Source organism: Pezoporus occidentalis, unplaced genomic scaffold (genome assembly GCF_034315485.1).
Source record: "Pezoporus occidentalis ecotype Australia unplaced genomic scaffold, CSIRO_AGI_Poc_V1 ctg151, whole genome shotgun sequence".
NCBI classification, from domain to species: Eukaryota; Metazoa; Chordata; class Aves; order Psittaciformes; family Psittacidae; genus Pezoporus; species Pezoporus occidentalis.
In genome coordinates, this window is record NW_026913328.1 from 749,979 (window position 1) to 774,103 (window position 24,125).

The 24,125-nt window shown below is 42.0% G+C and overlaps 1 protein-coding gene across 5 annotated transcripts; it reads right to left on the reverse strand.

Moving 5' to 3' along the window:
• Positions 1-908: 908 nt before the first annotated feature.
• UBXN7 (UBX domain protein 7) lies at positions 909-23,413 on the reverse strand. Of its 5 annotated transcripts, none has more exons than XM_062611176.1 (11): positions 23,244-23,410; positions 19,825-19,972; positions 18,487-18,554; positions 15,652-15,717; positions 13,810-13,922; positions 8,525-8,671; positions 8,053-8,143; positions 6,842-6,969; positions 6,027-6,420; positions 5,120-5,199; positions 909-1,398 (listed from the first exon to the last, which is right to left on the reverse strand). In XM_062611176.1, exons 1-11 carry the CDS (start codon positions 23,314-23,316, stop codon positions 1,237-1,239), a joined length of 1,470 nt encoding a protein of 489 aa, XP_062467160.1. In that variant the 5' UTR covers positions 23,317-23,410; the 3' UTR covers positions 909-1,236. The 5 variants fall into 5 exon arrangements, with proteins under 5 accessions (XP_062467160.1, XP_062467161.1, XP_062467163.1 ...); XM_062611177.1 differs by lacking the exon at positions 23,244-23,410 and adding an exon at positions 22,910-23,214; XM_062611179.1 differs by lacking the exon at positions 23,244-23,410 and adding an exon at positions 18,899-19,039 and having other exon boundaries at positions 19,825-19,958.
• Between the last annotated feature and the right edge of the window lie 712 nt (positions 23,414-24,125).

Here is a 24,125-nt window from a genome sequence, read left to right on the forward strand (position 1 = left end):
GCTTGGCTCAGTGATACACCTGCATGACTTGTGGTGCCAGCTTCCAGAGCTGAAAAGAAAGCCTAAAGGAGTAGCTTTCCATACAGCCTTCTGGATTTAGATGGTAGATGAACATGAAACAGAACAAAAAGCAGCCCAGAGCCTTCAGGCCACCGGGTTGCAAGTCTTTTACAAAGCATTAATTCCTTCCACAGTCTGACAAAGCTGTCAAATTAATGAAGGAAACCTGCCTAGGACTTGCTGTCCTGCTGAGCTGCCACCAGCATTCTAAAAGCTCTGCAACACCAGTCACTCCTGGGGAAAGCAAAACACCATGACATTGAAAAAGCTGACTAACTGCCAAGTTTTTAGGTCAGGTGTTTTCCAGAGACTCCAAGATCTCTACAGTATTTTGCCACCTTCTATTGTCATTTGGAAAATCCTGAAAGCAAGTAAAAAGGAGACACTTAGGGGATGCTGGGAAAAGAACAAATGGAAACTCCAATGATTTCTACCAAGGAGTCAGTTCTGCTGCAACTGTGGACACGAAGCTTTCCCTCTGGGTTAAGCAGTCAATCCCATATTGAGTACAGTTGCGTTTTTGGGGGTTGGTGCTTTTTTTTTTTTTTGCTATGTCCACTAGCAACATTCAAAGCATAAGGAAAACATGCATGCAATCTAGAAGCCTTTAAATTAGAGACGTGCAAAATATCTCACCACAGCTCAAACCAACTCCTTCCCCTAAAACCAAGTTTTCACAGAGCACTACATAAGTTAATCCTTGAGAAGGCTGTGAGGTTAATGGAGACCTTTTGTGTAGGGCATCAAAACAAAGGAAAGACTGTACTGAAGATCACACTCTCCTTACAGAGAGATAACTCAGTGCCTTTTCACACACTATTTGAAAAAAATAAATTAAACAAAATAGATTTAAAAATAGCAGCGAGAAGGGCATGTGTACTGTGGCCTCTCCAAGCCCCAACATACCAGATACACAGATCATTGCTTTACTTAATTCCATGAAAGCAAAGGAAAGATGTTCTTTCCAATGCTCTCTGCAGGGCCTAAGCTGAAGGAAGAAAATAAAACTCTGAACAATCTCATTTGGTCACTAGAGCAGGAGAAGGGAAGAAGAGAGAGAAGGGCCAGCCAGCTGCCTGATTTCAGCACTGCAATCCCATGACTGTGTATTTAATGAGTTGGTGTCCCAGGCAAAGAGGAGAGGGAAGGAAGGCTGGGAGAACTCAGGCCATGGTGCTAATTCCTTTCCTGCACAAAGACAGTCTCTTGAGGACACAAGCCTGCTTCCTGTAATGTGATCTCATAGTCCAGGTGGGAGAGTTTCCTTCGAGGGAAGTTGGTGAGAAGTTCAAAGCGCTCATTGGGGTATCCTTTTGACTGGACATGTTTCACAAGAGCCTGGAGAGACAGAAAGGTAGAGAAGTGTCATATAATTCAACACAACACAAAAGAATGTAAAAGATAGCCGGCTTTCCTGAAATTCTGTATATAGTATAGACTCTCTTTTACTTTAATACCTAATTTGGCCCACACCTGGTATAAATAATCATAAAAACTAATTATCAAGTGACCCCTTCTCTGATTCTTTAAACAGAAGGAAGACGTACATTGTGATAGGATGAGAGGTGATGGCTTTAAACTAAAGGAGGGGAGATTCAGGCTGGATTTGAGGAAGAAATTCTTTACAATGAGGATGGTAAAATATTGGCACAGGTTGCCCAGAGAGGTGGTGGATGTGCCACCCCTGAAGACATTCAAGGCCAGGCTGGATGTGGCTCTGGGCAACCTGATCTAGTTGATGATGTCCCTGTTCACTGCAGGGTTGCCTTCCAACCCAAACTATTCTATGATGGAAATACACTCATTCAAGAGAGCTGAATTCCACGTCACACCTTCAAGTCACAGGAAAATATGATTTGCAAAAAATCCTTAAGTGCCCCAAAACAGAAGCCCCTATTACTTGTTCATCAGACATTACCCTTACACTAGACTTAAAAGCCACCAAAGAAGCATTTTTGTGTGGCAGTACTGACAAGAATAAATGCAATATTTTTACTATTTTCCTTCCCTCAAGAAGCACAAGGGTTTGGGAGGGGGTGGGAATTTTTTGTTAGTTTTTTTTAAAGCTCTTTTCAATTCATGGACTTCTCTGCCTGCAATAGCAATTGAAGCAGAATGCAGAGGGCATTAGGATGAAGGGGTATCAGCCTCAAAACGCAACAAGCACACATATCAGGAAGGGCTAATGCCCATGTTACAATGCAAGAGATTTGCAAAGTTCATCAGGAAACACAGCAGATGACAGCGTAAAGTACAAATAGCCAAGGACAGAAATGGAGACTGGCAGAACAGCAGAGGATACAGAAACACAGCAAGACTTGGGTGGAATGAAAAGTCGTAACTTTTTAAAGAGGGGAAAAAAAGTAAGTATGTAATAGAAAAGTGTGGAAAAAAATAAAGGGGCCTCAGCAATACTGTTGACTTAGTTTTGGAGGGTAACTTATGGCAGCAAATTAAGTGTAAGATAAGCCAGCAGTATTAAGCTTCTACTAGTACTAATTATTCTGCTAGCTTCCCCTCACTATTTAACTGCCTCTTCCAGACCACAGTGCCCCAGCAAACAGGAAAAAATGGTTATGAACAAGCACCTGGCACTTAGTTCTGCAGCTCACAGGCAAGGGGCTCAGGAGATTAACTGCGCGGCTCTTTGAGTGTGTGTGTTCTGGTAGGAAAGCTGTCAGCCATACGGTATAGATGTGACACAGAATGTCTCCCACAACAGCCTGCAATACTCTTTTCCAGTGTATCAATGCAGCTGCAGCATGAGGTCCAAGAGCTGCAGGAAGAGGTCAGCTTGCTCTGCTGTATCAGGTTAGATAAGCAGGAAAGCAGCACGATGCTGGCAGCAACACAGCAAGGGCAAGAACTGAGGCCTTGTGGTGCAGACAGAATGGGATGACCAGAGGCAAGACACACATGCACAGGGAGAACAGCAACTTGCAAGATGAGGCATCCTGGAGACCTACAGCAGCAGAACAACAGCTCTCCTCTCATTTGGGAAAAAAAAACAAACCAGTTGAAAAAAATTATAGAAAGTCTTGTCAATATGTGGGGAGGACAAACAAGTTCCACTGGAAGGCACTAATGGACTCACTGATCCTATTCAGCAAGTCAAAACCAGCATGGAGAAACAGTGCATGCTGGTGGAGGAGACTTCTTCTGCAGGGCACAGAAGCACCCAACTGCCAATGTCACTCCAACTCTTGGAAGCCTGCTGCTTGCCTAGAGTTAAGATCCAGGATGTCATGGAGACATTGTCAAAACTCATCAAGAAAGCTCAACACATGTCTACAGTGCACCCTTGCAGCAGTGACAGGAAACCTGAGCTGCGTCAACAAGAGTATTGCCAGCATCAAGGGATGCAACTGTGCCACTCAGCATCTGGGCCACACTTGGAAGAGTGTGTTCAGACTACATGTTCAAGAGGGACAAAGAAAAACTGCTGGTGTTGGTGTGTGACCCACATTGTGCCATCAGATGAAGTCCAACTGTCTCCTTAAACAATTTATTTTTATTGCTCTGGATAGCTCTAAAAATGGAAGCAGTTAAGGGCTGAAAAAACAGCATGGAAAAGATGCTCACAAAGAAACATCTGTGACTCAATTTTGATCTGACTGAAATGGCTTTAAAAGATCACATAACATGAGCATAAAAGCTGCCTGTTCAGCTCTGCAATAAAAATATATCTTCACCCACAAACCTTGACTCACCTAAATTCCTCTGCTGACTGTAGAGCGGGTGGCAGCAATCACATGCTGAGATTAACTTCCTTTAACTACCATAGTCCATAAAAGGAGTCAAACCAGAAGTCAAGATTATCAGAATTGTATCAATACACTTATGTATCACCTAAATAAATTAGCTAAGTGCTACATGCTTAATAATGAATGCAAATTTGTTTAACAGACTGCTTTCAAAAAGCAGTTTTGTACCTGGAAAAAGATTATACACCAGTGACTGCTATGATAAAAGAAGAATGAAGGTCTGCCAACCAGTAAAGCTGGTTCTTACAATAAGAGTGATGCTCTGCTAGTGTCCCTTAGGCTTTGTATTTCAGACTCAGGGCTCCAAGTGTAGCACTGCAGCCAGCCTATATCCTATCACACTTGGATTTGAGAGCTGATGATGTAACAAAAGCAACTTTTCTTTTTCCTTTAATTTTCAAGCAGAAGAGTCAAGGATGAGAACATGAGTTTGAGACACTATACACTTCTGCAGTGTTGCAGACTAGCTTACAGTCTCATTTTCTGTAAGAGATGCAAGACTTCTTAATCTGCACAAGACCCTTCTGAAGAGGTATGCTTTTGCATTCCCTAAGACTTCAATGCACAGCTTTTAGGTTGATTACATAAAAATGAGCTTTACTGGCCACAGTGTCATGAAGACTCACTCCTAACAGGAACACAGTGACCTCTACCCACTACTTCCAGGGAAGCACCTACAAAATTTTAATGGAAATGCCATTCACATAAACTTCTTCAAGGTAAGCAAGCCCAAAGCACAGCTGAGATGCACACCTCAAGCATAGTAATTGAATAATATTGTAATAAAATTTTTGGGAGAGAACTTCCTCCAAATTCTGCTCTGCCATTCATATCCAGAAAGGAGTCTGGAAGTGCAATGAAAGGGACTGAGAACAAGAATGAAGAATTTTGCTTTTGATTTTACCATTCTTTAACCATAGGCAATGATTGAACTTTTGCATTTAGGAAAACAAACCAAAACACAAATGAGTGAGCTGAGGGTATTTTATGGTACTTTAAAGATTAATGCAAAAGCCATTTAGAATCATTTTAGAAAGGGAACTCTCATTCTGGGGACTAAAGAAGACACTGGAGTGTCCATGCAAACCAAGCAGCAATGGAAACATACAGAGCCAGCAGACTCTGTTGATCAGAAGAGGAACACCACAAAGAAACCCAACAGAATGACACTGCAAGCACTCCCTGCATATAACACTTCCACGAGATCCAAATTCCATAGTGCCACCCCAGGAAAATAAATTCTCCAGTTTCAGCTCTCCTGTGCTCAAACAAGTATTCCCATTAACTCCACTCACCAGAAGTTTAGCTTGTTCAGGCAGTGAAATCTGTTCCCTCTTTCCATCTGGATACCTTAGCATCAGCTGTGCCTTTGGTCCTGCCATAAAGGAAGTTACCATAAGTTAACAAACAACAAGGCAGCTGAACTGAGATTATCTGTAGATTTTAGGTGGCACACTTTACTGTGCAGCACAGCAGGGTTAGAGACTGGAGACAAATACAAGGTTCCAGTCTCTGAAGATACACTTCTATCACATGTGTTTAAAATATAACACACACCAAACTCAGGATTCTGTCCAGAGTTAACAGTAGTGACCAAAACAGGACAGTGTTCTAAGAGAAAAGCACACTGTGCTACCTCTGCCTCTGAGACCGCCCCACTTTGGTGTCCAGCTCAGGCATCACAAGGAGGAAGAGACACTCCAGTGACTTGTTTGTATTAGCCAAAGTTGCATTACTGAAACTCAGTCCAGACTGCCAAGGCAGCCAAGCTAAATGAGCATGAGGTGGGGCTGATGCTGTTCTTCTCTCTACCACAGTGGTAGAAGGCCTGTTATACGCACCTGCATTACACACATGCGTACTTTATTCCTGGATAAGGTCTCAAAGTAAGAAACTTGAGCTCAGTGACTAATAGAGTTCTGCAGTTTGAGGCATCACTATGCCAAAGAGGTGCTGCTGGCAAGGTGAATCGCTCAAACATCTGGTGTCAAGGAGGGAGCAAGACAGAAGAAAAGATTTAGCTTTTCAAAATAAGGGATGAAACCATCCTTGTCAGCATATAAAGATTTTAGGGAGGGAAAAAAAAAAAAAAAAGAAAAAAAGAAGCCAAACATAAACAAAACACAGGTCACTAAAAAAAAAAAAAAAAAAAAAAAAAAAGGAAGCCCTAAACCTAACAAAAACCACAACATGGCAACTTACCATTTACGTCCAGGCCCTGGAATGTACTTTCAGGCTTGTCAGTTGACTCCTCCAGTACCCCTGCATCAATGCAGGGCAGCACTCTGTGATTTGATGTTGTTCCAGGCTCAGTCCTTGCAGGGGGTTCAGGCTGAGGCCTTCGGCTCTCCTCTTTTTTATACCCCAAGTCCTTGTGTGGAGACTTCCTCAACTTGGCAGGATTCTCCGATTCCTCTTCCTCCTCAGATCCACAAACTGAAATAAACTCCTCACTTCCAGAGAAAACCTCTGACTCCGACTCTTCATCTGACCGACTCTCCTGCTTGGCCTGTGTGGAATCAAAATGTGTCTCCTGTAATGAGGCTCTGATAGCAGCTTCCAACTGGCTGTCCTCACTGGCATCAATGAGACTCTCCTGTTGAATGCAGACATAACACAAATATATAAAAATTGCTTTTAAATACATACTGAAAATCCAGAGGACATCAGTCTTCCATAGAGAAGCTACTGTCAGGAACAAACAGCATGGAAAGCTAGTCATGCTATGATGACTTAATGACTTCTTGGAGTTTCACATGGAGTCAATATATTTTCCTTCCACACATGCACAATTCTGTGACTGTTAAATCCAGAACAAATGCTGAAAGCACAAACTGCACAACAAAAACAGCTAACATGGGAAAAGGCATTCTCTGGTGCACCAGATCCTTGCATGCTCTTGCACTAATTCGTTAAGTCTGCTTATACTACAGAATGGGACAACAGTACAGCTGAGTAAGACAGGTTAGCATGTTCTTTCGGGTTTCTCCAGTTTTACGAGAGGGTCTTATACTTACTGAACGAGAACATTTTTCAGGAGGGCTGGTAGAATGGCCATCCAGCTGCCCATGCTCACTCAGGAACCCAGTCACTTGGTCCAAGAAAGAAGTCACATCTAGCTGGTGCCACTCCACTAGTTTCTGACCTAGGGAACAAAAGGTGTCATGAAGCGGAATTTCAGCAAAAGATTGCAGCTTACAGGTGAAACACACCAATTCACTACTGTGTGTGCATTCTGCAAGAGTCTGTACATGTGGAACTGCAGCTTCCTACAGGCTACCACCTGATATTACGAAGCTTCCTCTCTCCGCTCCCTTGAAAAGGTTTCAGTCATAGCCAGACATAAGTACAGACCCTGTTTATTTCTGTTCTTTTCTGTTTACCTATGGGAATGTGTGCACAGAATAGTGAATTAGGTTTCAAAATGAAACAAACCAAACCAAACCAAACCACTATGTTTATGAAGAAGCTTTTCTACGTTTTTGCTGCTTCGATTCTACACCTTGGCAAACCTCATTTGCTTCTGTATGTAAAGAGCTAAGAAGAATATCCTAACTTCAGTATCAACATTAAAAATAGTAAGTGGCTTTGGGTGGGTTAAGTCAAATAGCAAGAAATCTCAGCTCCTGCCTGAGAAGCAGGAGACCAGAGCATTAATATCGTTGCACTATATCATGATGAAAGAAGACAGGTTGTTGGCATACAGAAGAGAAGTAACAATTTCAAAAGAGCTGGATGCGTAAGTAGAAGTTCGATTGTTCAGCTAAAAAAACAAAACCAAACCAAACAACAAACACAAAGCCAAAATCAAATTGGAAAATTAAGATGCAATTTAATAAGTCATTGCTGAGAGTCACAAAGCTCCCGTGCAAGGAGCTGGAAGCAGATTCATGTAATGCTTACAAATATCGTAGTTTATTCATCACAATTTCAAGTAGCTTTTAAAAGAACACTAAAAAAAAAAATCATTTCTGGGTTTTACCACCAGGTAGTACTATTTTCACTTGCTAAGCAAAGTAAGTAAGCTATATCGGGTGCAATAACCATGTACACAAAATTTCAGCAACTCCTGGGAGTTTTATTCCCTCAGCTCCTCCAAAACATACATCTTCAGGAACAACGAGTCTCTCAGAGAGCAAAACAATGTAACTCAGATTTTTCACCGAATACAACAGTGAAGTTGTATGGAATGTATAAACTGCAGGTAACTAACTGTCACTTATCTTACCTGTCCTGGGATCCAGGATGGAAACATAAGGGAAGTCTGCTAATTTATAAAACTGTATGTACCTCTGTCCTTCCTCACTGTCATGGTATACCTAAAAAAAATACCACATTGTATTACTGGGTGAAGAGGGAACACAAACTGTACCTTCACAATAGACAAAGCTTTTCCTTTCACAGTGCAAATGCATTTCTCAGTAACTGACAGGCTGAAAATACACCTCTAACACTCCATATATTAGAAGCTACGTAGTAACATCTTGAATGCACAGGTGAAAAGCAGTTTATGCACTCAAATGCATACCCATCAACTAAATCTACATGCATAAGCTACACTTCCATTACGTACTGCATCTTTTCTACAAGTTCACCAAGAGAACTGCAACAGTGACATTCTATTCAAAGCTGTCTGTTCTTTCCACTACCCCACCTACCAGGACACCAAGTCACCTGCACAGCCCTATTAAACTTCTCACCTGCCAAAAAATGAAATGCTCCCGGATTATGTTCTTCACAGCCTCATTGCTCCAAACATCACGGTTGAGACACTGACAGGCAAAATCTTGCACATTCTGAATGTTTATCATGAGCCACTTGTTCTGCATTTGACCACACTCCTTGGCCTGTAAGCAGAGATAAAAGTTTTATTAGATAAAACTGAAGAGCCAGACACAACCAATGCCAGCAATGATCGGTGATGGCTTCTAACACTGTAAAATTTTTCACCAAAACCCCTTCACAGTGAAAGATGGACAGTGCTAGTGAAAAGGCATCCACAAAACTGAAGGCAGGGCTGAAGGACCTGCTTAAGATGAGACTGCTTGAATTACAGAACCACACTGATGAAGCGAGCTGCTGGATTTCAACAAACCAAGCACAGAGTGGAAAAAAGCAACTTGGGTGGGTGTGACACAGGGACACCAAATAAAGTATTTGTTTGGGAAAGAGTGCAGTCAATCACACTGATCTGAAAACAGATGAAAGACCTGCTCATTCTAAAGATAAACCTGTGGATCATCTTCTATAAGTAGGCTGCGTAATTGACAGAGCATTTGCATAAATTCAACAGAACCCCCTCTCTGCATGTTTTTTTCTTCTCTCCAAGTTTTGAGTCACTGTATTACTGTGTCACTGCCGAATTAGGCATCCTTTTTTGATGCTCATTATTCAGACTGCAAGAGGGGAGGGAGACAGGAAGGCGCAGGAAGAAATCTTACTGGTTTGAGTCACAAAGCTGGCATTGTCTGATTGCTTGGTTGCAAGTTAATGGTAGGAGTTTGATCAAGAATGTAATTCTGATCGCTGAACTGTCATACCTGTTGAAAAAAAGAGGGCTATATCAACAGCAGGAATGCTCTTACCACCTGGAAAGACTGGAACTAGCATATGAAGTGCCTTTCTTTTTAAAAAATTTAAAAAGTGTGTGTTCACCATCCTGCTGGCAAGGTACTGAACAGCAAATTCAAGGAATTGGGATGTTACTCAAGATTTTGCTGGTTTGGGCAATATTTTGTTCCCCAAACCAAACTTTTTACTTTTAAAATGAATTTCAGCCAGTGCACTTTTGAATAATCAGCCCATCCATGATATGACAGGCAGACATGTGAACCCCACACACTTAGCTTCATGAAATGTCAGTCTACATAATTAATCTGCATGGCCAAGTGACCTGCAGAGCCAAGTTTTATTTTATTGAAATAAAAAAAAAAAATTAAAGCAGAAGCACAGAACAGTCCTCCTGTTCTCACAAGGGACCTTATGCTAACTACTTACCACTAATATTATAGTGTCAGAATCCAGTATTTGCTCACCAGGAGAGAAAAGTGGGGCAGGTGATACCCAAGTAACCAGTAAGGGTCTTAAATATAGTCATTAGGCTTCAAAGACTTCTTTTGAGCTAACTGTAGATTTTGAGAACTAACCCTATGAAATCAGTTTAAGATGAGGCCTAGAGGTACTGCCCAAGTTTAAAAGGAACAAAAATCCTGATGTTGTTTGAGTCAACTGGATTGCCTTAGTTCTGTGTTCTAAAGTAATCCATACTAGATTAAAGGAACTCAAAAAACTAGAAAGCTGGAAAGCGCATCTCACTCTTCTATACCTACTTTGTATATTTTTCAGCATCAATGAAAACCTACCTCTACCTCTCCTCCATCCACCTAAGGCCCTCACAAGTTTGCAAGCAGGAAATTCCACCCAGAACATTTGCAAAGATGCATTTTCACCTGTAGAGCTGGTGTAGCTTTTTAAACTACTTGTAACTTCCTTCTAGAGAAAACAAAGAGGCTTTACATAGAACATTTAAAAAGATGCCATCATCTCACACACACAGAGGTCTGCTCTTACACAGCTACTGCTTTTCTTCTGAGAGGGTGGAAAGAGTGTGGGGTGAAGAAATGCTTTGTGTTTGGAGATTATATTGGTGGGTTATTTTGGTAAGTGACAAAAGAACAAGGGAAGGCTTAAGATCTGGCTTGTGTATCCCGAGAAAGTCTCATAGCTTTAGATCTGCTGTTTCGAATATCAACTGGCCCCCATTTCTCTTCCTCTTTCAACGTATAAAGGCCATCACCAGGCATTAAAGAGGACACACACTGAGTAAATGTAGAACAATCACTCCTTGCAAACATCTCTGTTTAAGCTTTCAGCAATCAGCAGAGTAGGAACTTTCAAAGACAGAGGCAGCAGATCTCATATACAAGGGACAAACACAAAACCAAACCAAAACCCATCTGTCCTGAGTTTGCTTTTTCTACTCAGCCACATTTTTCATCGCTGCGACAACTTACAGCAAGAAGCCAGCAAACTTGTTAGACAATATGTGGAAGTCATCTTATTTTACACTCAGAACTGGATAACCTCTAGCTTTTGCACTACTCAAAATAACATTTTCCTTTAATTTGTCTTCTCAGAACCATGTATGGTTTATAAATGTTGTGGTGGTTCTCCCTTGCTCAGCTCTGTTGAAATGCACTATAAGTCAGCAGGGAGGAACAAGGAAGTGGAACCAGCATCTCACGACCCTCTGGACCTCTGCTAATCAAGCATGGTTTAGGTTGCAAGACAACAGATGACCAAGTCAGAAAATGAAATTATCTAACACGAAATAGCCTATCTGTGCTGCACTTACACTTCTTGCATGTGCCAAGGCATACATCCTTTCATCAACCAGCCATTCCTAGGCCAACGGTGTATCTGCAGGCTATGCTTTGGCAAACAGCCAGTCTAGAAGCATCTTATGGAAAGATAATTGCACCATCTGAGTACAAGGACTAGATTAGCTTCTGAACTTACTGGTGCTTGCTACATACAAGGAAAATCAGCCGTGGAGCAGAGAGCAGCTGAGAGAGGTTCAACTTGCAGAACAAGGACACTTCATACAGACAGAGCTAAAACTCTGTAACATTACAGTCACTTCACAGAAGTAGTGAGATCCTAAAGAGCATTAAGCACAAAATTGCAAGCACCAGAACTATCTCCTCCCTAAACAAGAAGTGTAAACTAAGTCAAGCCAGAGCGAACCGCCACAAATTAAATCATATCTCACATCACATGCATGAAGGGATGGAACACCTGCAATTCTTTAGAGCAGTCTTTGAGATTAAAACACCACCATGCTGTTCCATACAAACCGTGTTTGGTGTGCAAAAATCTTCATTAAAGAGGTAACTATGAAACTTAATACACATTAAAGCTTGATATTACAGTCAAGAAATGACAGTTATAAATCCCCTGCACAATCTTAACTGACAACGGCCTAATAATATAACTACACAATACTACTCAAATACAGACTATTTTAGTGACATTGGGTATTTAAGCTCTAAAAGTTTCTCTGACATTTTCTAGTAGGAAAAAAAAAGGCAGTTAGGGCCTGCAAGATGTTGACCTATCAGTTGTTTACTCCTGGTTTGTATAGCCCATTCCATCAGTCACCATGGAACTAGTATCTAGTGGCTCACGGTCAAAAAGCCTCCAGGATTAAAAGAAAGTCTTTTATAGATTTTCTGTATCAAATTTTTTTCCATCACATTTCTATGGTGTAATTTAGTTAATCACATACTTTACAAATATAGCTATCATAAGCTGTTCTGGATGTGAAGCACAGTCCTTTTTCAGAGATATCAAGTTAAAATAAATCAATGCCATTCAGCACTTGAAAAGTTTTCTTCAACAGAAGTTAAATATCAGCTACTCTTAAAAGCTAATATTACTGAGCTAAAATGAAATGGCAACTTTTTGCACCTTACTGGTAAGTTTCTTTGTAATTGAAGAAAAATAGGTTTCTTTTGGAAAATCAAAAATAACTGTATCTATTTCCTATCAAAATCAACCCTTGGGTACACAAAAGAGGAGCAACAAAAGATGAGCAACAAAGACACATGAAAGCCTTAGTAAGACCAGATTCCACCACTCTTGCTAAGTTCGAATAAAGTCAGAAATACTAAATGATTGTATGATAAACGTACACGGCAAAACACTGACGGTGTTCTTGTACACCCTCCAGAGGTTAGAATACATCACGTACCAATAATAATAAACCCCATTTAGGCTAACACTAAACTACAAAAGCATCAAAATGACAGTATTTAGTCTTTGGTACTTTCGAACGTCATATAAACTATAATAAAACAGAGATATATAAATGTTTCTCTAAGTGTACACAAAAGGAAAAAGCTAACAGTAGCTTGCTAAAGATGAGTTCCGAGAGACTGATCACTGGATTCATGGGAGGCCTAACACTGTCCCAGGCTAAAAGCAGTACAGCAGTCTACTGGTAAAAGGTAAAATGGAAGTGGTAAGGGTCAACAAATTGAGAAGCTGAAGATTTCTACTGTGGTGAAGTTTAGGAACATCAGTTTCAAATGAAGAGTATCTCACTGAACAAAGAACTGTACGAGTACAGAAAAAGGGTGAATGCCAATACCAGAAACTGTACACATTTTTAAATTTGAGTCAGATCTTTGGCACTGTTTGCAGTATCTGTATTGTACCATTTGATGATGAATTTGCATTTTCGTGAATAATCATCACCACCCTCCTCAATCTCAGCTACTTAAAGATGACCAGGTGAAAGTTCAGTAGTAACTGCAACTTCTGAAAAATACCTAGAAATTATGGACTTAAGAAATAAAAATATATACCAGTTTGCATATCTCTAATCATTACTTAAGTCACTGATGCATATTATAACTCTTCTCTGTCCCCTTCTCAGGCAGACAATCTCTTGGATACTTTTCCATCACGACCAGATGGAAAAGACAACCACTATGATTTTATACAAGAGCAAGGCCTCTACTGAAGATAAAAGTTGTGCCTTCAAGACAAAGCCACATTCAAAATACTTTTACTAGCTCAGGTATCAAAAACCACTTAGCTGTGTTAATAGTACGCCACCCGAGCTTCTTAGCAGGGCTGTGCTGAAAACTACACTGCCCCTTGCAAAGTACTTGCTCACCTATCAAAAGCAATTACTTACTTCAGCTCCTTCTGTATCACGCTCTATAAAGAGACTTCGAGGGATGCAATTTCTCTGTTTCCACCAGCCTCCCTTGTGCACTAAACTCTTTCACCAATTGTGATTTGCCACACTGACATTTAAGCATAACTAATGATGGTAGACCACATTAAGTCCTTCAATAAGTCATTAGCATTTCCATATGCAGCCCATCAAATATTTATCACTATACAGTCGAACACAAGGCTTCCACACTGCACACGGTCATCACAGAAGAAAGTGCACCAAAATTTCAGAACTTACCGTTTCAAAGCTGCCTTTGTGCATCAGATCAATGGGAGGTCTGAAGAGATCTGCTAGAGTAGTGAGTTTCTTATCTACTGCCCCTCCGTTTCGTAGCTCCTGCTCCTGTCGAACTGCACAGCCCCAGAGGAAAGGAAGCTAAATTAGACAAAATACTCACAAGATGGGTTTATTATTTGCTGTATGTCATACACTTTCGCACTGAAGTCACAAGGTCAGATCCCACTGAACAAGATTAGCTGCTATGTAAGGGAAGAACCCCACCTGCCCTAACTTTCTCAAGCACTGGGCATTTATTTTGCTTTTAAAAATCATCTTAATGAATGTATCAGCAAAGGTCATATGCCAGTATTTGAAAACAAATGAGCAAAAAAGCAGCCATGACTTATACTACTGTCTCTTTCAGGTGAACAGATTTTCAGCCTTGTTTACCCCCAAGTACCATGCTTTGAGCATGTTTCTTTTAGTGCTATCGATTCCATTCAAAATAATACAGAACATATTTCCTACATAGACATGACCATATACAATAAAAGTAAATCATAGCAATTGCTCACCTAAAAATGAATGGATACGATGTATTTTATATGGAACCAAGACAGCTGAAATGTGCAATAACTATCACACAACCACAAGCCTTACAGCAGTGAAAGGAGCTGTCAACAGGCTATAACATACAACCCATTTTTGAGCAGACTCTGGATTCCACAGAGAAAAAAGCATCTCTGTGAAGGAGGCCTAGGGCCAGGAAATAATCTGGACTTTCAAGGCCAGGGCCACTTTTCCAGAGCTTGCCAGTGATATTTATCTATGAAGCTTTACCAAAAGGCATGATAAACTTTTATCATAAGCACATATTGTGCATCTCTAAATGAGTGGAGATGATAAGAAAAGAATCTAAGGGTATGACGATTCTGTAAATGGTGTATTTTCATTAACACAACTGCCAGTGGCTTTAGCACTTGCAGAGTTTATTATTACCAGAAAACCCTAGGCAAACTTGTCAGGGGAAAGCAAGTAATTATGAACACTTATTTTCAGTTCGGCATTCAACAGCACCTAACTACATGGGAACCTGGTCCACGGTTAGACCTCTTGAACACTCCAGCAACATCAGTGACAGCAACTGCACAACAGCTCTAACTCATCTGTGAAATGTCTGCTCTGCTGTCAAAGAATCATACTCTGTGAAGCTTAATGGCTTAAGTAACAGCTCAGTGCTTTGTCATTTGAAGATTCTACATATGAACAGACAGTGGTAAACAGCAATTAAATTCATGAGAACCTTGTGTGTGGCCAAGGTAGCTGCCTCAGAGTTACTCAAATCTAATTCAAATGCCAGAATGACCACTGGCTAGCCAAGAAAAATTTAGTAAATGAACTTGATTTCTACATGGGTGTTAGATTATTCCCCCTTTTCAGTTCTCTCTAGAGCAGAAACATAAATGTGCTCAGAGTTGTCAAGAAAATATCTGCTATACCAAAGCAGCCAGAATATACTGTCTGTAGGCTTTAGTTATGTAACACAGGAAAGTGTTTGGACCAGCACCCTTACTACCTGCTTCATGTGTCCATTACTCTCAACCACCCCAGAACAAAAATCTAACAACTTTAACTGTACAACAAATGTGGAAGAGGCACATCAGCAAACAGTACTGACACTACAACAGTGAACAGCCTAACAGTTACTAGAAAACCCCACTCTTTTGCTATACAGTAGGCAATTTAAAAAAACACATTCAACAACTGAAAGCTGTCCTAACATAAAATGGAAAGGATTTTCCACTCTTATTTGCATTAAAAAAAACCCAAACTCTAGCTTACTAATCTGTAGACACTTACTGGTTTCTGTCTGAAAATCCCGAAAGCCATCAAATATTGAGCGCGCAGGTCTGCGTCTTTTAGGAGCTTAAAAAAACATATTGCAAGAGTTATTTCAGAAGTATATTATCAAAATAACTGCACATTAGTACTTCTCATCACGTGTGGGAGAATGGAAGAGGAACCCAAAGCATGAATGATGAGGGAGCAGGGTCATTAACAAGGGTGGGAGGAGGATGGAAATGGGTTTATAACACCCATGTCCTAACATACCCTCCCTCCAACAAACTTCACCGCAGAAACAAAACATGTATCAACAATACACTCAAGTTTAAATTCAGCCCTTTCTGATGGGCTCACCAAGGCCCATCAGAATCACAGCATCAATATGTCACAATTCCTGTCAAGATTTTTTAGCAAAGACCTTAAAGTAGATGAAAAAAAAAAAAAACTTTGAAAGATTAAACCCTGTGGGATATATTCTTTATGAGGAAATGCATTTGTTTTTTTTCCACAGCATGCTCCTACTCTTTACAAAACTCTTATCTGGATCCTGTCCCAACTTCTTGGCTTGACTGGCAACAGCCACACTCCACTGAATCCAGGATCACTATCTGCAAAGAAACCTTCAGAACTGCAGCTGCACAGACAGAGTAGAGTGGCCTAGGAAGATAACTGGAATAGTACCTAAATGTATCACTGAAGTCCTTCCGTATAACACAACCACTGCACTTGGAATGCAAACAGAACTGCCTGCCAGGTCTTATTCCAACTATTCATCTGCATCACTATCAACTGAAAGGAGAAGAATTTTAAGGTAGAACTTTCAAAGACATAATAAGTGAGACACAATAACTAATAAATTTAAGACAAATACAGTGTGTGCCCACCAGAAACCTGTAGTAAGAAAAATCCATTTAGAGTGAGAAAGCATGACCTACACATGGGTTACAAAGCAAGTACCTCCAAAACTTGATTTTAGAGACCCTTCTGGTTTTGCACCCATAGTGTGTGCAGCATCTTTCAGCTTGTGCCACTCCAAGGGCATAAAGAATGGTGCACAGTTCTTGCTCCTTGCATTCTTCCTTTACAAAGGAAAGAATCAGTGTATCCCATACAGACTATCATGGAAAAAGAAAGTAAGCCTGAATGAGGAACATGCTTGTGAATAACGCCTAACTCCTGTTAGTATCAACTCTAAATGCTTAGGCACAAGCACAACTCATTAAATCCAACTTTGGAGCAACTTAAAACAGCAGCTAAGAATAGCAACTGAAGAACCACTTCAGCAAAAGCAGCACTTCCGTTGCCAGGCTTAGCTAGAGCATGGCAGTGCTGCTGAAGATGTTCACAGCAGTTCAGGCAGCTCAGACAACCACCTGAACATGATACAGAAACAGGCACATCCCCTGCACTTAGAGCTGAAAAGACAAAGTGAACTGCCTTTCCAGTTTCAGCTAGCTTGTTATAAACACAAGTGCCATTACTGAGCATATTAGCACTGATAGACCAGACGGTGCCAGGAGGCTCTCACTTATGTAAAGATCACTTCAGTTGGGTGGCGAGTGTGTCAGAGATCACTGTGACAGGTGGGTAGAACAGGACCAAGCATTAGGGTCATCAGATCTTAATCCTTCACTTCTTAGATTCCTGAACCCACAGGAGTATAAAGACCTTTGTCAAAAGGTCTGTTGGACCACAGGAACAAGTGCGCTGTCTTTAGAGAGCCCTCAGCAGGGCACCTTCCTCTGGAACCACCTCTCAGTCTGTGCATCTCAGCTAAAGACCCGTCTCATGTTGAAAAAAAAATATAAGAGAAAACCAGTTCCAGGGTAAACCTGAAGCTTGGCCTCCTCCATTCTAGCACAGGAACTGAACAATAGAAAAGAACATTTCCTACAGTTATGAGACCACTTTAAATATGAGCGCTTGCATGCCTTTCCTTGATAAAAAGGGCAAGGCTCTAAATTCACTTGGCATGGCAAAAACCACACAGGCAGAAATGGACATGAGAAGGATAAGGCCAGAGGAAGAAAGCATAGAAAAAGAGCCCCTTAGATATCCATACAGACATTATACAAAAGGAGAGGATAATGTACCAGGTAATCAGTCCTGCTACAGAACCTCCACCCCCATGCTTCTGTAAAAGAACCACCACAGCACAGGTCTGAGATTGAGGTTTTGGGATTCAGAACATTAGTGTATTACCACAAGCACTAAACAGTGTTTTAGATAAGCACCCAAAAAGAAAACAGCATTTCTATCACCTGGTCCCTTAGAGGGGAAGGAAAAAAAAACAACTGCAAAAGCAAAAGTGATAAACAGTTCCAGAAAACAAGAAAACTAGCTGCATGATGCACTTTGAAGAGCAAATTAAATTCCTAAATGAGGAATGAAGAAAATTATGACTAATCATACAGTTCAGCCCTTTTTCCTGAATTATCATCTCCCTGAGAAGCATGCATTTGTCCTCTTCATTTTCACCTGTCAGTCAAGGCTCAGTTGTTTATCCCACCAGCTTGAAAACACTTTCACAGCAGTATCACATGGTTCTGAACCATAGAACACAGATGTAGACTTGCACAGCTGTAGCCTCATAAAGTCCCATGAAACAGGAGTTTGCAGATTTGTACCACTGGGAATGCAGCATCTCTGATGTGTAAGGTTTTCAGTAACACTGGTGTTACTTCCAAGAAGGCAATCATGTTACATGGCTGCAGAGTTGCAGCAAGGAAAAGAACAAGAATAAAAACACATCAATGCTTTCTTCATATTCAGGAAGTTCTGGTCTTCTTCTGTCACTTAGCTCATCTCAAGGCAGAGAGAAGAAACAAACAAACAAGAGCATAAGCCTACCTCCAAACAAGGGCTCAGGCTCTACTAAAATTTCCTGTTTTTGAGGAATTGGAGCTCGTACTTCATCCCTGTGAAGTGGGAAGAAAAAAAACAAATTTAAAAAAATCAGAAAGATTACAATACTCCAAGCACATAAACCACATCCCATTGTACTCAAAAGGGTCCTGCAACTTGAACTGGCTAAGGATGCTGCTGTACCACTGCACAGAATCAAAAGTTCTGATGTCAAAAGGGACCAGGCTTTGTCAATTTATTATTTAAACATTTTTAATTCTTTAAGAACTTAGCAAAGGCTGCTAATTGATCCACTTGCCACCTTCTTCCCTGATTATCTACATAGAGAAAAAAAAATATATTATCTTCCTTATTACCAGCTTCCTTCTAAAATTTTTTGCTTCCACTTGAAACTCACAGCCCTCTCTTTTCCAGAGAAAGGAAAAGAGGATGGTCAAAACAGACATTTCCCCACATTTCTGAAGCAATTTTTGCTTACACAGCTGGGGTGCCTCACATATCAACAGCTTAGTTAGGCCTGCAGAGACTGCTAGATGATCTGAAATTAAGAATAGGAGAAGAAAGAAAATCACAAGGGCTCCAAAACAGTTTCACTTACTCAGGGTGGTCACTAAGCCCATGGAACTACGCAAAGGAGGGCATGGATCACCCAAAGAAATCCATTTGCTTTATCCTGTTTATGAGCTAACTCTTGAAGCGCCCTCTTCCCTCAGATTCTTTGAAATTGTAAAGTGTGCAGTTTGTGGCTCCTGACCATATGGGTTTTGAAGAGTAGGTCAGACTGATGTTAAGACACTGACACAGGTTTTGTAGTTGCTTATTTCTCTGCATAGCAGTGTACACAATCTAGCCTTTCCAGCGCCAAATCTGGTTACACTTAAACCAACACCATAAAACCCTTATAAGTGGGACTAAGGTCATTACTTTAATAAGAAACAAAACAGAACTCTTTAACTGACAAATTAATGTAAAGCAAGATCGTTGGAGCAATTTAAAAGTAAGAATATCTTGCTACTGGATCTCCAACTTCTATGTCTTGAGCTCTGTCTGCAAAAAAAGAGTATGTATAAACCACAGAAAACTTCTGAAGTAATGAAAGAGAGACTAACTTATGTTAGTCAACATACCAACTTAACGTAGTAAGAACCTGTTTACCCAGAACAATATCAGAGCAATTAAATGTAACAAGATATCAAAGCAGCACATATTACATGAGTTGACAGAAGGTTAGAAATGGCAACTGCCTTATTTTTTTCTGCCTTACACTATTAAATTCTTAAGACAGAATAATCATTTTTATAGACAGGTTCACCAGGTACATACTCAGTGTGTGGTCGAACAGCAGACACCCCTGCAGAACTGGTGCTAGGCTCCTCTGCTATGCCTCCACCATCCAGAAACATGGTGACAGCCATCTCCAGATTATTGTTGCATGCTTCAAGCATATGCTTTCCCACACTTTCACTAGCACCTGTAATGATGGAAGTAAAAATTGAGCATTCTTTGGAAAACATTTTGCTTGGAAGTGCTAGGAGCAGCAGAGCAGCAAGCTTTCTCTCTCAAAGCATTAATAATTAGAAAGAACAGTTTATTAGTCGCCATTTATCTCTGAAGTACAATTATGACATGAGACAAACTTATCTCACAGCAGAAGGGAATGCCTGCATGTAGGACAGGCAGACTTTTTCCTGCCATCAAGAGAAAACTTACTGAAAGCCATCTGAGGGGGTTCAGAATTGGTTTCCTTTCTTTCTAGATATCAGACCTTTTTCAGTTGAATCAGACCTGGTTCAATTTTCCAAACACCAGCAGGCAAACACACAAAACCCATGAAAACCTGACTTCACATTTTAACAGGGTGAATACTATACCTGCTACTAAAGTGTTTTTTACCCACTTAGACATTTTGAGATGGAAGAAAAGATACTCTGTTTTACTGATTGCACTGAAAGACAAAAACAAGCTAAAGCTCAGTCCACAGAGGGCTGAGAGTAGGAACAGAGGGGAGCCAAGAGGGAGAAAGCAGTACTTGTCTACACAATTATTTGTATAATGACTAACATTTATTAAAATCTCTCCAAAGTACACCTAAATCTATCTTACTCTTGCTGTTCAGAATGTAGTTCTTAACATCACCTGTAACTCCTTCCCGAGAAGAAGTTAGAGCCTCTACCTCCCAACTTCTCAAAAACCATACCATCAACAGAAGCACTCTCATCAGTGGAAGCTTTCCTGCACCCAGCCCCTTAAATGTCTACTTACTGCAGCATCTCCCTCTATAGGCAGTGGGGCTGCCGAAGAGTTTATTTTCATATGGGAAGGCTGGTAGAGAGGAAGAGTGGCAAAATGCAGCTGAACCAGTTTGGGAGCAGCTTTTAGACCTGTAGAAGTTCTTACTAGGTTCACTGCAAGTCACCAAAATGAAGAAAACACTTTCTCCACCATCAGAGTCACAGATAACATCACTCTTAGCAAAACACATTTGGATGTTTCTATGATTTTTCTTAGAAACACTCAAGAAGCTCCAGTTTGAACAGAAAATACCCTAGGAAACTGTTGAGATAAATCAGTTCTAAATGACAGAAATTACCCTAAACTACAGAGAAAGCCAAACTGATTGAGTGAACTGGTTTCCAGAAAACCTAATCAGCCTTGCCATGGCTCAGGTGACAGCTGTATTTGAAGATCTTAATCGAGATGACAAAAGCACAAAATAAAAACTAGTAACATCTCAAGAAACTATTTTCAGCTCATTTCAATGTCAACTGTAGCAATTAAACAATATTGGCATATAGCTATTATATGCACAGCACCCTACACCCTCAATATACAGTCAGTAATGCAAAGTCATTAATTTAGAAGAGCTAGAAGAAAAATTACACGCAGCCCTCTGCTGTTTAGAGATACCAACACAGAAAGTGCTTGTACTTGTTCCTCATAACTCCTAAGGAAACTGCCATCGTATGCATGATTTCAGTGCCTATGCCAGCAAACAGGAGATACTAAATATTTCTTAAGTCTCAAATCAAACTTCAAAGACATCCCATCATTCCACCAGAAAAGATACACAGGAGCTACATTCTCTTAGCAATACTTTTCTGGATGAGAGCACCAAAGAAACACAATTCTGCCATCTAGTTAAGATAAATATATCAAGAACTATTTCTACTTATAACTATCACCTACATGAGAATCAAACTGCTGTATATTCAGCTTTTTTCACCACAGACAAGGAGGAATTTATATACTTACAACTCTAAGTTGAAAGCTGCTAACACAAACCACTGAGCTTTTGAGCACCTGTCAAATCATGCCACTACCAGCAAGATAAGCTCCACACAACACACTTTCAGATATATCCTTAATTCTGTTAAAATGGAAAAACAAAACTCCAAAACTCTAATAGTGGATGGGTAAAGCCCAGCAAGTTTTGTTGTTTTTTTTTTTTTCTTTTGTGAAAGCAGAAAGGTAGGGTCCTCTTATGTTTGGTATAAACCATCCATACAAGCACAGAAAGCCATCAGGAAGGGTAAACTATCATGACTCTTCCTGTTCCAGATCAGTTTTTAGCAAGTATCTCAGGCACTACCAAAAGAAACCACAAGGCACACATGGGCACTACAATGAAAAGGTATTTGCTGTAGGTTCTTTTTGTTCAGAGTTTATTCTAAAAGGCTTCTTTAAGGACAGCTGAGTGATTAATAATTTCCAGTTGACACAGGATGTTCACAGCGTACTAAACAGCCTCAACATCTCTGTTCAGGATTTAAGTGCATCCAAGCCCGAGTACAAGGACACAACCCAAAATTAAGCTGGTTAAACAATTTAAAAACAGTTTCATGTAAATCAAAGAAAAAAAAACCAAACCACCCCCCCCCAAAACCAAACCAAACAAAAAAAACCCAAAGAAAACAACACAAAATGCCAAAGATGTTTTATTAAACACTCCTTTAGTATTTGATACGCAGTGCCATAAGCAAGGGGGAACTATAGTGAAGCCGGTTAAACACAAAGTGGGTCAACCGCTCATAGTCCGCAAGCCAAAGCAGCAATGATCACCTGACGCAAACTTCAATTTAAAAGTGACTAGATGTTTTCCTTGGAAAACTAACATAAAACTTCTCAGTAACCTGATCGCATTTTAAGACTGATTTATTTTTATAGTTTTTAACGCGGACTCAGCGGTCAGCTCCAGGCTCCCTCCCGGCCGTCAGCTTTATTTGCAGAGGCGGGACGCGATTCCCGGGGCGGAACGGACCGCATCGCCGGGAGGGAAGGAGAACGTGCACCCGCACCCGCACCACCGAGTAGCTCGGCATACCAAACACCCCAGGCCGCCGCTAAAAGCGAGGGCGACACGACGACACACAGGGCGGAGGCACCGCGGTTGCCCGGCTCGGGCACCTACCGCCGCGGCGAGCCGGGCCCCGGAGCGAGCCCGCTGACAGGCCCGGGCGTCACCAGCCCCCTCGCCCCGAGGGAGGCCGCGGCGGTGGCGGGCAGACCCCCAAGAGACGGGCGGGAGCGTGCCCGGGGCCGCCCGCCCGCGCTGCTCCGCCTCGCCCGACGCAGCGCCTCACGCCATGACCCGCTCCTCCCGTCCGGCCTCCCGCCCCCGGCCCAACGGGGCAGCCGCCCCCTGACGCGGCGACTGGGGCCGGACGGAGGCCGCCCGTTAAGCACGCAGCGGCGGCGGCAGTCACGGCCGCGGATCAGCGGGCCCCGGCTTCCGTGTGCCTCACCCGTGATGGCGGTGAACTGCTGGATTAACCCCTTCAGCGCCGAGGAGGCCGCAGAGCCCCCGTGCGCCGCCATCTTGCCGCCGCCGCACAACAACACGCACGCCGCCAGCCCGCACCCTCTGCGCAGGCGCGACACCCGCCCGCGCCCTTCCCCTGCCCGCCGCCGCGGAGGCGCCTCTCCGGGAGGGGCGGGAGTTACCGCGGCAACGCGGCCAGACCCGCCCTGTTGCCTCAACAGCCCCGGGAGGAGGCAGTTGCCCTGGCAACGCGGCCCGCCCCGCCGTCTCAGCGGCTTTTCAAATGCTGCCGCGGCTCGGCGCGAACTTCCGCCGCGTTGAACGCCGCGAGTTCATCGTACACGGGATTCCTTCACTTGATGATGGGTGATGAGAAGCTCACCATGACCCGTCAGTGTGCGCTCGCAGCCCAGAAACCAACCGTGTTCTGGGCTGCATCAAAAGGAGTGTGACCAGCAGGTTGAGTCTCCCCCGCTAATCTGTTCTGGTGAGACCCCGCCTGCAGCCCTGCGTCCAGCTCTGGGTGCAGCAACATAAGAGGGACGTGGAGCTGCTCTAGTCCAGAAGAGGCCACAAAGATGCTCCAGGGGTTGGAGCACCTCTGCCATGGAGACCGTCTGAGAGAGCTGGGCTTGTTCAGCCTGGAGAACAGACGGCTCCAGAGACACCTTAGAGCAGCTTCCAGTGCCTAAAGGGGCTGACAAGAAACCTGGGGAGAGACTTTTTACAAGGACATGTAGTGACAGAACAAGGGGAAAGGCTTTGAGCTCAAAGAGCAAAAATTTAGATTAGCCATTAGGAAGAAGTGAGGGTGGTGAGGCCCTGGCACAGGTTGTCCAGAGAAGCTGTGGCTGCCCCATCCTTG

What these genes read in the sequence shown, in the direction of transcription:
- UBXN7 (XM_062611176.1), bottom strand. Translation starts at nt 23,316, where the DNA reads ATGGCGGCGCACGGGGGCTCTGCGGCCTCCTCGGCGCTGAAGGGGTTA. An exon ending in GCAGTTCACCGCCATCACGG is followed by an intron (nt 19,973 to 23,243) that starts GTGAGGCACACG and finishes CCATCATTACAG; the next exon opens with GTGCTAGTGAAAGTGTGGGA. An exon ending in CTGAACAAGCTAAACTTCTG is followed by an intron (nt 1,399 to 5,119) that starts GTGAGTGGAGTT and finishes CTGTCTCTCCAG; the next exon opens with GCTCTTGTGAAACATGTCCA.